At 35.1% G+C, this 13858-nt stretch overlaps 1 protein-coding gene across 1 annotated transcript; it reads right to left on the minus strand.

Moving 5' to 3' along the window:
* Positions 1–269: 269 nt before the first annotated feature.
* On the minus strand, positions 270–13331 carry LOC110734815 (protein FAR1-RELATED SEQUENCE 5-like). Its single transcript, XM_021914960.1, has 4 exons — positions 13250–13331; positions 1883–2313; positions 1147–1460; positions 270–693 (listed from the first exon to the last, which is right to left on the minus strand). The coding sequence occupies exons 1-4, from the start codon at positions 13329–13331 to the stop codon at positions 270–272; spliced, it is 1251 nt and encodes a 416-aa protein (XP_021770652.1).
* Positions 13332–13858: the final 527 nt, after the last annotated feature.

The following is a 13858-nucleotide window of genomic DNA, read 5'->3' on the forward strand; positions in this document are numbered from 1 at the left end:
TTAGTATATAAATGTGAGGCATGCTTTTCTATCCCTAGTGGTGTTTTGCACTCAGGATATTTGTGTTTTGAATCATTATCATTTTGACCTTGAGTGTGTCTCTGGGCATCAATTGCAGCTTCATATCTCAAGTAAAACTCAACAAGTGACACACGAGGATTGATAAAGGAGCAGAAAAAGTTGTTTTCACTTTCGGATCTTGATGTTGTACGCATTATTCCTCCGAGGAGCACATCTCTGAAATACGCCGAAATCCACTTGTCCCTTATCTAGTACATATGACCTAACCACTCATGTTCTTCCAAGTGGTATTCAACCATCACCTTGTTCCACCTTTCTTCAAACTCAGCGGGTTCAATTTCAAGATGCCAAATGCAAGCACATAATTTTTTAAGGAAACCAGTTTCTTCTTGCATGATTGATTTTTCCACCTTATCTGGTAACTTTTTCATTATGTGCCACATACAGAATCGATGTTCAGTCTTCTTAAACACACTTGTAACAGCAATTTTCATTGTTGGATCCTGATCTGTGATCATACAATTAGGTTCATTCCCACCCATTCGGTTGAGAAATGATCTGAGCAGCCACTCAAATGACACGATATCTTCCTTTGCTATGAAACCAGCAGCAAAAGTAATGCAGCTCTTATGATGGTCAACCCCTGTAAATGCAGTAAACACCATGTTGTACCTATTTACACATATAGATTAAATTTTAAATGAGTAAATAATTCAATGCTCATTTGACAAATGAGCAAATAATTAATTGCTTATTTGTCAAATGACCAAATAACTCAATGATCATTTGTGAAATAAGCAAACAATTCTTTGCTCTTTTGTCAAATGAGCAAATAATTGAATGCTCATTTGTCAAATGAGCAAATAACTCAATGCTCATTTGTGAAATAAGCAAACAATTCTTTGCTCATTTGTCAAATGAGCAAAAAATTCAATGCTCATTTGTCAAATGAACATGCAATTCAATGCTCACATACATACTCTTATCAAAGAATATTAGACTTATGGGGATATTCACTTTTCACATTGAAGTAAGCAAACAATTATATTAAGTTCATTGAAAACATAGTCATTAAGTTAAGCCATAGTTATAACATAAAAATGAATTGTGATTATTATGAATTACCTATTGGTTTGGTATGTGGTATCAAAGGAAACCATATCACCAAATAGAGAATAACTCTTTTTACAAAGGGGGTCTGCCCACAATGCTCTACAAAGGCAATAGTCTTCATCCATCTCAAAATCAAAGAAAAAAGCGCTCCACATTAGCTTTTTGTTGGTAAAGCTATCCACGAACATTTGAGCATCGCTTGCTTGAATGTATGCTTTTAAATCTCTATGAAATTTTTTGAAATCTTTCTTAGATGCACCAATGTTATCATATCCTCCAACAATTTCCTTCATCATTTGAAAAGTTGTAACGGGACCAATATTCACCTATTTAAAGAACAAAACAATTTGTCAAATGAGCAAATAATTCAATACTCATTTTTAAAATGAACAAACAATTCAATGCTCATTTAATTATTTGCTTGTTCATTTGAACAATTTAATGCTCATTTTTCAAATGCGCAAACAATTTAATGCTCATTTTTCAAATGAGCGAATATTTATATGCTCATTTGTCAAATAAGCAAACAACCTTTATTAGAACATATAGAGAATTCATGAAACATAAGAGACTTTGAAAGTGTTACCTTAGAATTATTCACAATTATTTTTTTGTGCAATATGTTCGTTTTCCTTCCTTCTTTTTGGAAGAGATTGCAACTAGGTGTATAAAGTGCGTAAGTGTGTCCCTCATGAAATTGTTTCACTATGAATTTGTTATCATCACAATGCTTTATGACAATGTGTGCCTTGCACCCAACACGAGTAACGAGTCTCTTCCTTTTGATTGAAGCTTTTTCTTCATTGCTTTCTCCTTCCTTATTATTTAAATCTTTTTCAACAGTAGCCTTTCTTTTCTCTTTGTATCCTTCCTTATTGCATAAGATATGCTGTGATTTCAATTCTTTGCTTCTTCTTTGTCTTTTAGTTGTAGACTTTCTTGTGTTAAATCTAGTAGCAAATGCGTAACTTTTATAAAATTCAAGGCCCTCTTCAAGATTATTAAACTTCATCCCTATAGCTGATTTCAACTCATTGGGGCATATTGGAAGCCATTCTTTTGTTCCTCTAGGAGTGAGTAAAGGTGCTACTTTAGGAGAAACTACTATTGTAGGATTAGTTGGCACATTTGTGATGGTACTAGAATGACTCTCAAGTTGTTCGTTGTTCCTCATCATTTCTGTCATTAAACATAATAGAAATAACAAGTCATTAACAATTCCACAAAATAGTAACAATTGAATATGCACCCCCTTAAACACAGTTACACACACACTCTCAATAATTAGAACTGAAATCAGATTCTTAAATAAGAATGTACACGGCCAGAAGCAAACACACACACTTACACATACACTCTTACACTCACTCACTCACTCACTCTCTCTCTCTTTCTCTCTCTCTCTCACACACACACACACAAAATAATTTCAAAATCTAAAATTAGAACTGAAATTAGTTTCTGAAATTAGAATTGCAAGCAGAAAGATGAGGGGGCAGGGGGGGATAGGTTTGTGCAGGGAAGTGGAAGAAGGGAGTGTGGTTGGTGTGCAGGAAACATACCAAGAAGAAGGGGGTGGGGCTTGTGCACAGGCAAGCAAACCAAGGAACTCGATGCTCATTTATGAAATAAGCAAACAATTCTTTGATTTTTTGTCAAATGAGCAAATAATTAAATGCTCATTTGTCAAATGAGCAAATAACTCAATTCTTATTTGACAAATGAGCAAATAAGTATTTAGGAAGCACAACCCCAATAAAACAAACTATCCTAGCAACTGTAACAAGAATGCAACAATGATACTCAAATTTAAAATAAGAACACAAGAACGATCAGACCAGAACAACACATCTTTGGAATTCGATAATAAATCAAAAGTAAATTCAAGACTAAACATGAACATGGAACACAACTTATTTTGCTCATTTGCTCATTTTTATATTTGCTCTTTTTTTTTTTTTTTTTTTTTTTTTTGTATTTGCTCATTTTAAGTTTATTTTGCTCAGTCTTCACTTTATGCCTACACATATCTTAATATTTGCTCTCTGCATCAGATCTAATGTCAAAACACATTAGAAGACAAACAGAAGAGCACATAAAACCACATATAGATATCCTCTCTACAATCTCACAATACAAAAAACTAGCACCAAAAGGAACTAAGGGTACCGCAACACCATCTCCAATGCTCTATGGCATGAAGTTCAAAGAGAGAAGGGCAACCATATAACAATTCAATAACATAGTAAAATAGAAAAAATAATAAGAGAAGAGGGGGAGCAGTAGAAGGGTGGCAGCACTAGTAGGGGGGCAGAATAAGGGGTTGAATAGTAGAAGGTAGACTATGATCTACAAAGTATGACATACACTCTTACAGCCACTCTTACACACACACACACACACACACACACACACTTACACATACACTCTTACACTCACTCACACACACACACACTTACACATACACTCTTACACACACACACACACACACACACTTACATATACACTCTTACACTCACTCACTCACACACACACACACACACACACACACGTATACATACACACAGTAATTTCGGAATCTAAAATTAGAACTAAAATCAGTTTCTGAAATCGGAATACACACAAAAGCTCAATCTAGGAAGCACAACCACTAACAAAACTAACGATCCTAGCAGCAATAACAAGAACGCAAAATGATACCCAAATTTAAAATAACAACACAAGAACGATTGTACCACAACAACACAACTTATTTTGCTCATTTTATAGTTGCTCTTTTTTTTTATTTGCTCATTTTAATTCTTTTTGCTCATTTTAATTATGTATGCTCAATTTACATACCTTCAATTGAAATACTCAAATCGAAAATTGAGCTCATTCAACTAGACATAATAAGGTTAACATGCAATTTAACAGTTCTTAAAATACTCAAATCGAAAATTTCTCATTGAATTTCAACGAATATAATCGAATATTTTAACGAAAATTATCCAAAATTTTAACGAAAATAATTTACGTAATTTGGTAATAATCATAACTGAACAATTTGAAATTCTCAAACACTAAAATTAACATGCAACTGAAAAATATTTTGTAAATTTTGATGCTAAGATTAAACTAAGATCATTGAATTTACAAAATTTACAAAACTAAGAGAATTACAAACCTCAATAATTTATGGAAATTGATACTCGTGAACAAGACGAGGAGAGAGAAATTGTCGAGTTTAAAATTTAATTAAACGCCCTTGATAAAATCTTAAAACTTCCTGGTGGAGAGAGAGCATAGCAGAAATTGAAGCTTCGTGGTGGTGAGAGAGCAAAGCAGAAATTGAAGCTTCTAAACAATTAAGCGTGGTTGTTAGGGAAGGTTTATATTATTAATCTCAGCTGTTAGATTTATTACAATCTAGTGGCTGAGATTTGTCCTCACATAAGGGATAGGTTCTCACATAGAGAGTGCTTCTCACCGGATCCCGACGCTATATGTATATATATATATATATATATATATATATGTATGTATATATATATATGTATGTATATATATATATGTATGTATATGTATATATATATGTATGTATATATATATATATATGTATATATATGTATATGTATATATATCCATATATATATATATATATCCATATATACATATATATATACATATATATACATATATATATGTACATATATATGTATATATATATATATAATATATATATATATATATATATATATATATATAATCCTTCAATTTCTCTACTCCCTTTCAACTGCTATTTGCTTTAATTCTTCTTCAATTCTTCTTCAAACTAAAAAGACTTATTAATTTTGGAGCTTTTGCCTTCAATTGTTACGAATTATCTCCTCAACAACTAAATTTTTTAACTAATTAGATGAATTGTATGTCTAAAATGATTTTGTGTTATTTGATAGAATGATGATCTGATTGATTAGAGTTACAGCAGCAGCTTACTTAATGCAGCTTATTGGTGTTTATGTGTTTAGGAGGGAGTAGTGGGTTGGGCAAGGGGGCATTGTTGTTGGTGGTGGGTGCGATTAGCAACGAGGGAGAGTTGATGTACGGGTTGGGTGGGTGGAGTTGTGGTTGGCTGGACGTGGGTCTTTGTGGGTGGGTTTGGAGGAGGGTGGTGCTGTGGTGGGCAGTGGTAGACTGGTCGGAAGAACAAGGTGAGGAGGTTTTCAAAATTTCGAAGGGTCTGCTACAGAGAAATAAGAGAGAAAAACCTCGAGGATTGACGACGAAGACGAGATTGGAGCAACGAGAGAGAAGATCAGTGGAGGAGAGAGAAAATTCAAGCGGCATTAATGGAGGATGATTCTGAGCTGCAATAAACCCCATCCGTACTGCTATTCCATACACCATTCCGAGCTGCAATATTTTTCGTTCATTTTCATTTTTTGTAAAAAAATAAGAGTTAATTTGATGAACTATAGAGGAAGTTGAATGGATTTTGAAGTAATTTGCAAGTATGTTGAGATAATTTGATAATGATATAAGCATGCTTGTTCTTCTTCCATCATGCTTGATATGAGGGACTGTTGAGTGAGTGCTATGAACTGGAAAATTGAGGGAGATTAGTAGTAGTAGGTGGTAATAACATGTGGTAAACGAAGAAATGACTTGCATATTTTTAAGTATTAATTATTAGAACTCACATAGGACATTCCATGTAATATTAGGCTCAAACCTAAATTTCTTTTCATTCCTCAAATTTATGAATTTGTATGCAATGAGCTGTGGGAATCATTTCTTACCAGTCAAAGCTCAATCAATGAAGTATTGCTGTATTGGGCATCAAAATAAAGCTTGCTTGGTTTTGGTAACTGTATGGCTTCACAGGGTCTTAATTAGCAACTAAGTATTTATTAAATTAGCAACTAAGTATTTGCTCATTTGACAAATGAGCAACTAACTATTTGCTCATTTGCTAAATGAGCAAAAAATTGATTACTCATTTCCCAAATGATCAAAGAAATGTTTGCTCATTTTACAAATGAGTAATTAATTATTTGCTCATTTGACAAATGAGAAAAGAAATGCTTGTTGATTTAATGAATAATTAAAGAAATGTTTGCTTATTTGACAAATGAGCAACTAACTTTTTGCTCATTTGACAAATGAGCAACTAATTTTTGCTTATTTGTCAAATGAGCAAAATAATTCAATGCTCCTTTGTCAAATGAGCAAACTATTTAATGTTCATTTGTCAAATGAGCAAATGATTCTTGCTCATTTTGTCAAATTAATGCTCATTTGTGAGTGTGTTTGAAAGTTTTAAATACGTTAGCCTACTAGCTAAAGGGTAAAGCATTGTGCAAATGCACAAAAGATGTGGGTTCGAATCTAACGTAAGTTCATTTATGTAATGTGCAACTAAGTTGTTGCTCATTTGACAAATGAGCAACTATGTTTTTGCTCATTTAACAAATGAGAAACTAAGTTGTTGCTCATTTAACAAATGAGTAACTAAGTATTTGCTCGTTTGCTAAATGAGCAAAAAATTGCTTGCTCATTTGACAAATGATCAAATAATTGTTTGCTTATTTTACAAATGAGTAATTTATTATTTGACAAATGAGCAGATAATTTTTGCTCATTTATTAATTGAGCAAAGAAATGTTTGCTCATTTTACAAATGAGCAAAGAAATGCTTGCTCATTTGACAAATGAGCAACTAACTATTTGCTCATTTAACAAATGAGTAACTAAATTTTTGCTTATTTATCAAATGATCAAATTGTTGTAGGTTATTTAACATTGATTTGCAATCAAAGATTCATTTGATTAAATGATAGATCAATTGTCGCAGGTTCATTCAATAGCAAGTTCATACAAAAACTAAACATATCTATAAAGATATGTATTTTCATTGATATATTGTTGTAATATTACATTTTAATTAAAAAAAATAAATATTAAAACTACTGAAGCCACCACTGCACTCTGCTATTCTGCCACCGCAACACTGCTATTCTGCCACCACGGCAACTAAAGCCTCCACCGCAACGGACAAACATTAAAAAAAAAATTAGATTAATTTACAAACCCTTCCCAAATTTCAACTCTAAAAATGCAAATAAACCATAAATCTAACCGATTCAAAGCAATCAAACATAGCCTAACAGTTCAGAAATGTATATAAAAGATGAAATTTGAAAATAATAAAACTAGATGTAAATTCTTACCTAAAATAAAATTAGATCTGAAAAATGCTTGTGGTGCTTAGTGGGTGTCGCCTTGTCGGTGTTGTTGTTGGTATTGCGTTGTTGCTTGGTGGTGCTTGCTCGGTGAGTCAGTGATGCTCGGTGGTTTGATGTGGGGGCTTCTCGGTGGGTTTATTGTCGGTGTTGTTGCTCGGTGAGGTCTGCTCGGTGGGTTACTGTGGTTGCTGTGGGCGGTGGTTGTTGTGTTGATGAGAGGAGAGATGCGTGAGAAGAAAATGGAAAGGAGGAGAGAGAAAGGAGAGAAAGGAGATGAGAATGGAGAGGAGAGAGAACGTGAGAGTGGAGAGGAAGAGAGAGAAAGGAGAAAGGAGGACCCGTGAGAATGGACTGGAGGTATTTGGCAGCTTTGTATTTTAATCTTAGCCGTTGAATTTCATATAATCTAATGGCCGATATTGGTTCTCGTAAAGATGGTGGTTCTCACATAAAGGGTGGTTCTCACCGGATCCCGACCCTATATATATATAAGGCGGGTGATGAGAATCGATCGCTAGATCTCTAGGAATTGGGAGGATAGCTCTAACCACTTGATCTATACCTCACTCTCACTTGAAAAACTTATGATTCAATCATACACATATTTATAACCTGTGAGTTGTAAGTCTTGTGGCATGTACAAAATAAAAATTTCTTAGTATTTTTAACCATTAGTCTTGTGGTATAGAATCATGTTTGGGGTATGGTGTCAAAATAACACCCAACCTGACCCGTTTCAACATTGACCCGAAAAATATCTGATTCAAATTTCGACTCATGTAGACACAATAATTCAACTTTAAAAATTGACGTGATCCGACCTCATTGAACACGATCCGGACATCCGAATTGTCACCTCTAGGTATGCCCATATATAGCATTAGAGTAACATATATTCTTGTGTTAAATATATTTAAGATCGGTTCTTTCAAAAAAATATAATTAAGATCAGTATTACTTTCGTAATAATTTAAACTGTTAATCTTTCAATTAAAACCTGACGAATTAGACGAATTTTTTTTCACGACTACAACAAACCAATAGACCCCCTCGTCGAAAAAGGCTATAAATCACAATGATATGAGATAGGGTATGAAGAATGTACGATGTGCAACAACGATCGTAGCTTTGCTGACAGGATGTTTTTATTTGATTTAATTAATATGCATTTATTAGAGAAATCTCTTTATAGATGTCGTGTGACTTTTATTTATGATACATTTTTATTTCAATTAAAGATATAATTTGAATTGTATTTAATAAGAGCTTTAGTTATAGAAATATTATCCAAATCATATTAAAGATAGTTATGATTGAAGTAAAATATGATTTGAAGACTCGCTAGCTAATAACACTTTAATGCCAAATTTTATAAGTACTCCATCTGCCTTTAGAAAGTTATTTTTGTTTAAATGATGATTGCCTCATCAAAAATCAAAATAAAACAAACTTTTAGTGACTGATCGAGGGATTTTTTTATGTTATAAATGTAGCATTTTAGTATTTAATGTAATATATTTTATTTTTTAGTACTAATTTGTTATGGGGTATTCTCATCTGATTGTGATGTTGTATATATAAAGAGTATACAATACTTTTATATGTTTAAAACAATTATTTTTTGAGTCAAAAAGCCATGAAAAAGGTGTGTATATATGCATTTGAATTAATTATGTTGAAATATGTATTTTGTAATATTTAAATGGGAACTCCCAATTAATATATAGGTAACCTCAAATGATTAGGGTTTAATTACAATGGATATATAACACAACAAAACTATATATACTATTTTTTTGAATTTTTTTTTTTTTTTTTTTTTTTTAAAAAAAACAGTTGTATAACTGTATATGTTTTATGTCCAATGTGTGTTAATATTCCACAACTTTTTTCCAAGGTATTGAGTGATGGACTAAGAAGGAAAGGGAGTACGTGCGATTGGTTAATTCTTTATATCGTTTTTTTTTGGATATTTTGGATTATTCCATTAGATTATGATATTATATCGTGCACACACACATACAAACTCACACCACACACAATATAATAACAATATAATAATGCCAATAATGTTTATAAACAACTTTACATGAGCAACAAATGAGTAGCTGAAAAAAAAAAAAAGAACGAAAGGAGTACTTAATTAATTAGGAATGTTGCCTAATTTGATTGTAGTAACCATCAAATATTCTTTATTGTGACTCTATAATACTTAATTGGGACTGCCTAATTTGATAATAATAACCTTGAAATATTCCTTTTTTTTTTTTTGAATAATGAATTAAAATATTCTTTATTAGGACTCTATAATACTTAATTGGGACTGCTTAAATTAATTTTAAAAACCTTCAAATATTCTTTATTAGGACTCTATAATACTTAATTGAGACTGCCTAAATTAATTATAATAACCTTCAAATATTCCTTATCGGGACTCTATAATACTTATTATGACTGCTTAATTAATTATAGTAATCTTTAAATATTTTTTATTGGACTCTATAATACTCAATTGGGGCTGCCTAATATGATTTCTCCCCACAACAACAATAGGGAGGGGATTAGAACCTAACCACTCAAAACTAATGAAACCCGAATTCGGATTAGCCTAAAGGGTGAACCTTTAAATATTCTTGATTGAGACTACATATTACGGGGCTGTTCTATTTACCTTATTTTCACTTACTTTAGGTTTAATATGTTTAGATAAGTTAAGTTAAGTTCAAATAATTTCAGTTCATTAAAATAAATACTAATAAAGGTTATCCAGGCCTAGATCAAATTACAACTAAAATATGTTTTTAAGAAGGTTTAATAAGTTCAGTTAAGTTAAGATAAGTGAAAATCAGGTGACTAGAACACACCCTACCTATAGGGACTACCTAATTTGATAATAATAATAATAATAATATAATCCATCTTTATAGTTTTTGTAAATAATTTATATATGGATTTACATTAATTCACATATTTTACTTAATTGGTTCATAAATGACTACTCTTACGGTCTTACCTTTCTATTTGGGACTATCCAATTTTGGTTAAGATCAATAAATATATTCCTTGTCAAAAAAAAAAAAAAAAAAAAAAAAAAATCAATAAATGTATTCTCATCTTATTTACATTTTATTGGCATAATTATCGTACTTTTTTTTTTTGGGATTACCTAATACAAGCTACGAAACACACGTTACGCGTTTACAACATAGGATATTTTACTCATAATATTGTTATTGTAGATTTTTTTGAAAATCATTACTTACATAAAACATAAAATAAGGTTTAAACTAAAGATCATAAAAAAAAAATTAAAAAAATATATTAGGCAATAAAAAATTTACTCCACTTCTTGTACCATAATCTTAAAAAAATTGTTGATTGTTGAATTTTTTGTATAAAAGATTCAAAACTATAGAGTCAACATCTACAATAATACTATGTATATAGATTAGAAGATGCATATTTTTTATTTTATTTTTTTATTTTTTAAATACATGCTAAGTTTTTTTTTTCTATGTAACAAAGATGAACGTGGTATATGTTGACTATATATATATATATATTTAGGGAACTATATTAGCGTTAATTAAAATGAAAAAAAAACCACAAAACAAACAAATTTTTATACGTGGTTGGCCACACCGTGTGGCCGGGGTTACTCTAGTTACTCAGTCAAGGGCTACTCGAGCTACTCGGTCAGGAGTTTACCCGAGGGGTTTAATCAAGGATTACTTGAGGGGTTTCGGTCAAGGGTTACTCGGTCAGGATTTACTTTTGGGGTTACTCGGTCAAGGGTTACTTTAGGGATTACTCGGTCAGGGGTTGCTCGGTCAGGTGTTACTTGGGGGGTTACTCGGTCTGGGGTAACTCGGTCAAGGGTTACTTGAGGGGTTACTCGGTCTGGAGTAACTCGAGTAACCCCTGACCGAGTAACTCGAGTAATCCTAGTAACTCGAGTAACCCCTGACCGATTAACTCGAGTAACACCATCTGATTTGGGTAAAAATACCCATGCCATGTGGTCCAAAAAGAAGCTTACACGTGTCATCCCAGGAGAGTTCCAAATAGGACCAATCACCAGCTGACACAGGGCCTTCCTAATCAGTGGGAAAAAGGCAGCCTTCAGGGCCCAATTCCCGAGAAAGCCGCAAAGCGGCGTAGCCCACCAAATCTAGGTCAAAATGACCTAGATAGGGGTACATTTTCCAATGACCTTATAAATAGGGAGATTTACAAAGGAGGGGACCCGACCTATGATTGATTGGACCAAGTTTCGCTTCCTCGAGCCGGGGAAAAGGAAGGACATCTGGCGTACACAGCCGCATGGCAGCAAGAGGACTATCTCTGATGCTCAACTTATTATTGAGAAAAGGAGAAACCAGCAACTGTCTGACTCTGCTTCAACGTTGACTTTCCCAGACAGCTTTAAGAATACCTCGATGACGTATTCTCAATCTGCATAGGAGAGCCTGTCAGGCGGCCCGTCCGTCCATACAGGTCCTTAGATGATAGGCTCGGTCCCGTATGTGCCCCAGCAACCATTTAGGCCTTTTGTTCAGCCTTACCTCAGCCTGCTCTTTTCGGGGGTCAGGTGACATATAACATCCAGCCACTAGACTGGCAGTTCCGTCTGCTAAAACTTGGAGATCAACCTTCTGCGTTCTCCAAGGAGATAACCAAGGCGGCACAGCCGACCAAGGTTAAGAATGTCATGGTGGGTACTTGTGATGGTACCACCAACCCAGAAGACCACCTGTTGGCATACAACAACCTCATGTACTTGCAGGGGTTGGAAGATGCCGCAGGTGTTTCCAAGCCACGCTGAAGGGCATTGCCCAACAGTGGTTCGACAATTTGCCGGCTGGGTGCATTAACAATTTTAGTACGCTTGTGTTCCTATTTGCCTCAAACATCTCCATGAATATACCCTCCAAAAAGACAAGCCTTGACTTGGGCGCGGTATAACAGGGAGACAGGGAAGTGCTCGGCTCATACGTCAGACGGTTCAATCTAGTGAGAATCCAGATCCAAGGAATGTCTGACGATGTTGCTTACACAGACTTCCTCAGGGGTCTGAAAGACGGGTCGACTTTCAAGTTTGACCTCGTCCGAAAGAGAATCTCCACTCTTCAAGAAGCGTTGATAGAGGCGGAAGCATATATACAGGCGACAGAGCTCTGCTCCACCAGCAAGCAGTCGGACTCAAAGAAGTCCGACAAACCAAAAGGGAGTTGGCAAGAACATCTGGCTCAGAAAGTTGAAGAGAGCAAGAAGAGAAAAGAAAGCTGGGCGGTTGAGGATTCTGATCAGCCGTCCCAGAAGAAAAACAAAGAGTTTAAAAAGGTACGAGTTTAACAAAGACTGCTACTCCATACTCATGGAGATAAAAGACCAGGTGACAATTGAGAAGTCCGCTGCAATGAAAGGTCCGACCAAAAACCAGAATAAAGATAATTATTTCCACTTCCATGAGGATATTGGCCATGACACCAACAACAGCTATAGCCTCAAGCGGTTGTTAGATAGATTGGCTGATAAGGGGGTGTTGAAATCTTACATCCTTAAGTCTAAGGTGACCCTGAAGACGGACCCTAAACATCCGTCAAAAAGAAAGCAAAGCCTAATAGTAGTTCGGACACCGATAAGGAGCCGATATATACTATAGCAGGCGGCTTTGCCGGTGGGGGTCCAACAATTAGAGGCACCAAGGACCATGTCCCGCAGTTTGATGTCAGCTCGGTTGATGAGAGCCAGGCGTCTACTGACACATTCCCTGAGGCCATCATCTCTGAGAGGGACCAGGGCGAAGTCCGCCGGCCGCATGATGACCCCATTGTTATCGAATGCAAGGTAGCCAACTAGAGTGTTGGCCGAATCCTTATTAATACCGATAGCTCGTTTGACATCATCAACTACAAGTGTCTGTCTAAGATGAAGTATAAGCCAGGCAGCATGCACAAGGTCACTCATCTCTTGGTTGGTTTTGGGGTAGAATTGTGCACCCATTCGGCCGAATAGATTTACCCATCCGGCTGGGAAAGAAGGGAGAAGGGCACCACTTGGTCATCCGGTTCTTAGTCGTAAAGGAGCTGACCGCCTATAATCTTATTTTGGGCCGTCCGACTTTGAACGAATCCAAGGCCGTCATTATCCCATCTGTTATGCTGCTGAAGTTTGAAAAAGTTGACGGTCCTGTTGGCTCCCTGAATGGGGACCAGAAAAAGGCTCGAGAGTGCTATCTCTCAAACGTCAAGCCCACGACGGCAGCAGCCGATCAGGGTGAGGAGCCTATAGACCTTGACGATGTCAAGGAGGAAGAGCCTGCCCCACGAGCACTTGGCAAGAAGAGAAAGATTGATCAGCTGGTGGCTGTGAAGAAAGAAAAGCAATAGCAATAGCAATAGCAATCACTGACCGGGGAACGGTCAGATGAACTCTGTCCCCAGCCGGCTGGTGAACATATTGATATTGCTCTGAACGACACACGTCCGGAGTGT

This window comes from Chenopodium quinoa, unplaced genomic scaffold (genome assembly GCF_001683475.1).
Source record: "Chenopodium quinoa cultivar QQ74 unplaced genomic scaffold, ASM168347v1, whole genome shotgun sequence".
In the NCBI taxonomy this organism is placed as follows: Eukaryota; Viridiplantae; Streptophyta; class Magnoliopsida; order Caryophyllales; family Amaranthaceae; genus Chenopodium; species Chenopodium quinoa.

Bases quoted from the DNA above. Each gene is read 5' to 3' on its own strand.
- LOC110734815 (XM_021914960.1), bottom strand. From the start codon at position 13,331: ATGAGTGACCTTGTGCATGCTGCCTGGCTTATACTTCATCTTAGACAG. The intron at 1,461-1,882 runs GCACACATTGTC...TTCTTTAAATAG, and splicing joins TTACTCGTGTTGGGTGCAAG to GTGAATATTGGTCCCGTTAC. The intron at 694-1,146 runs GTAATTCATAAT...ATGTGTAAATAG, and splicing joins ACCACATACCAAACCAATAG to GTACAACATGGTGTTTACTG.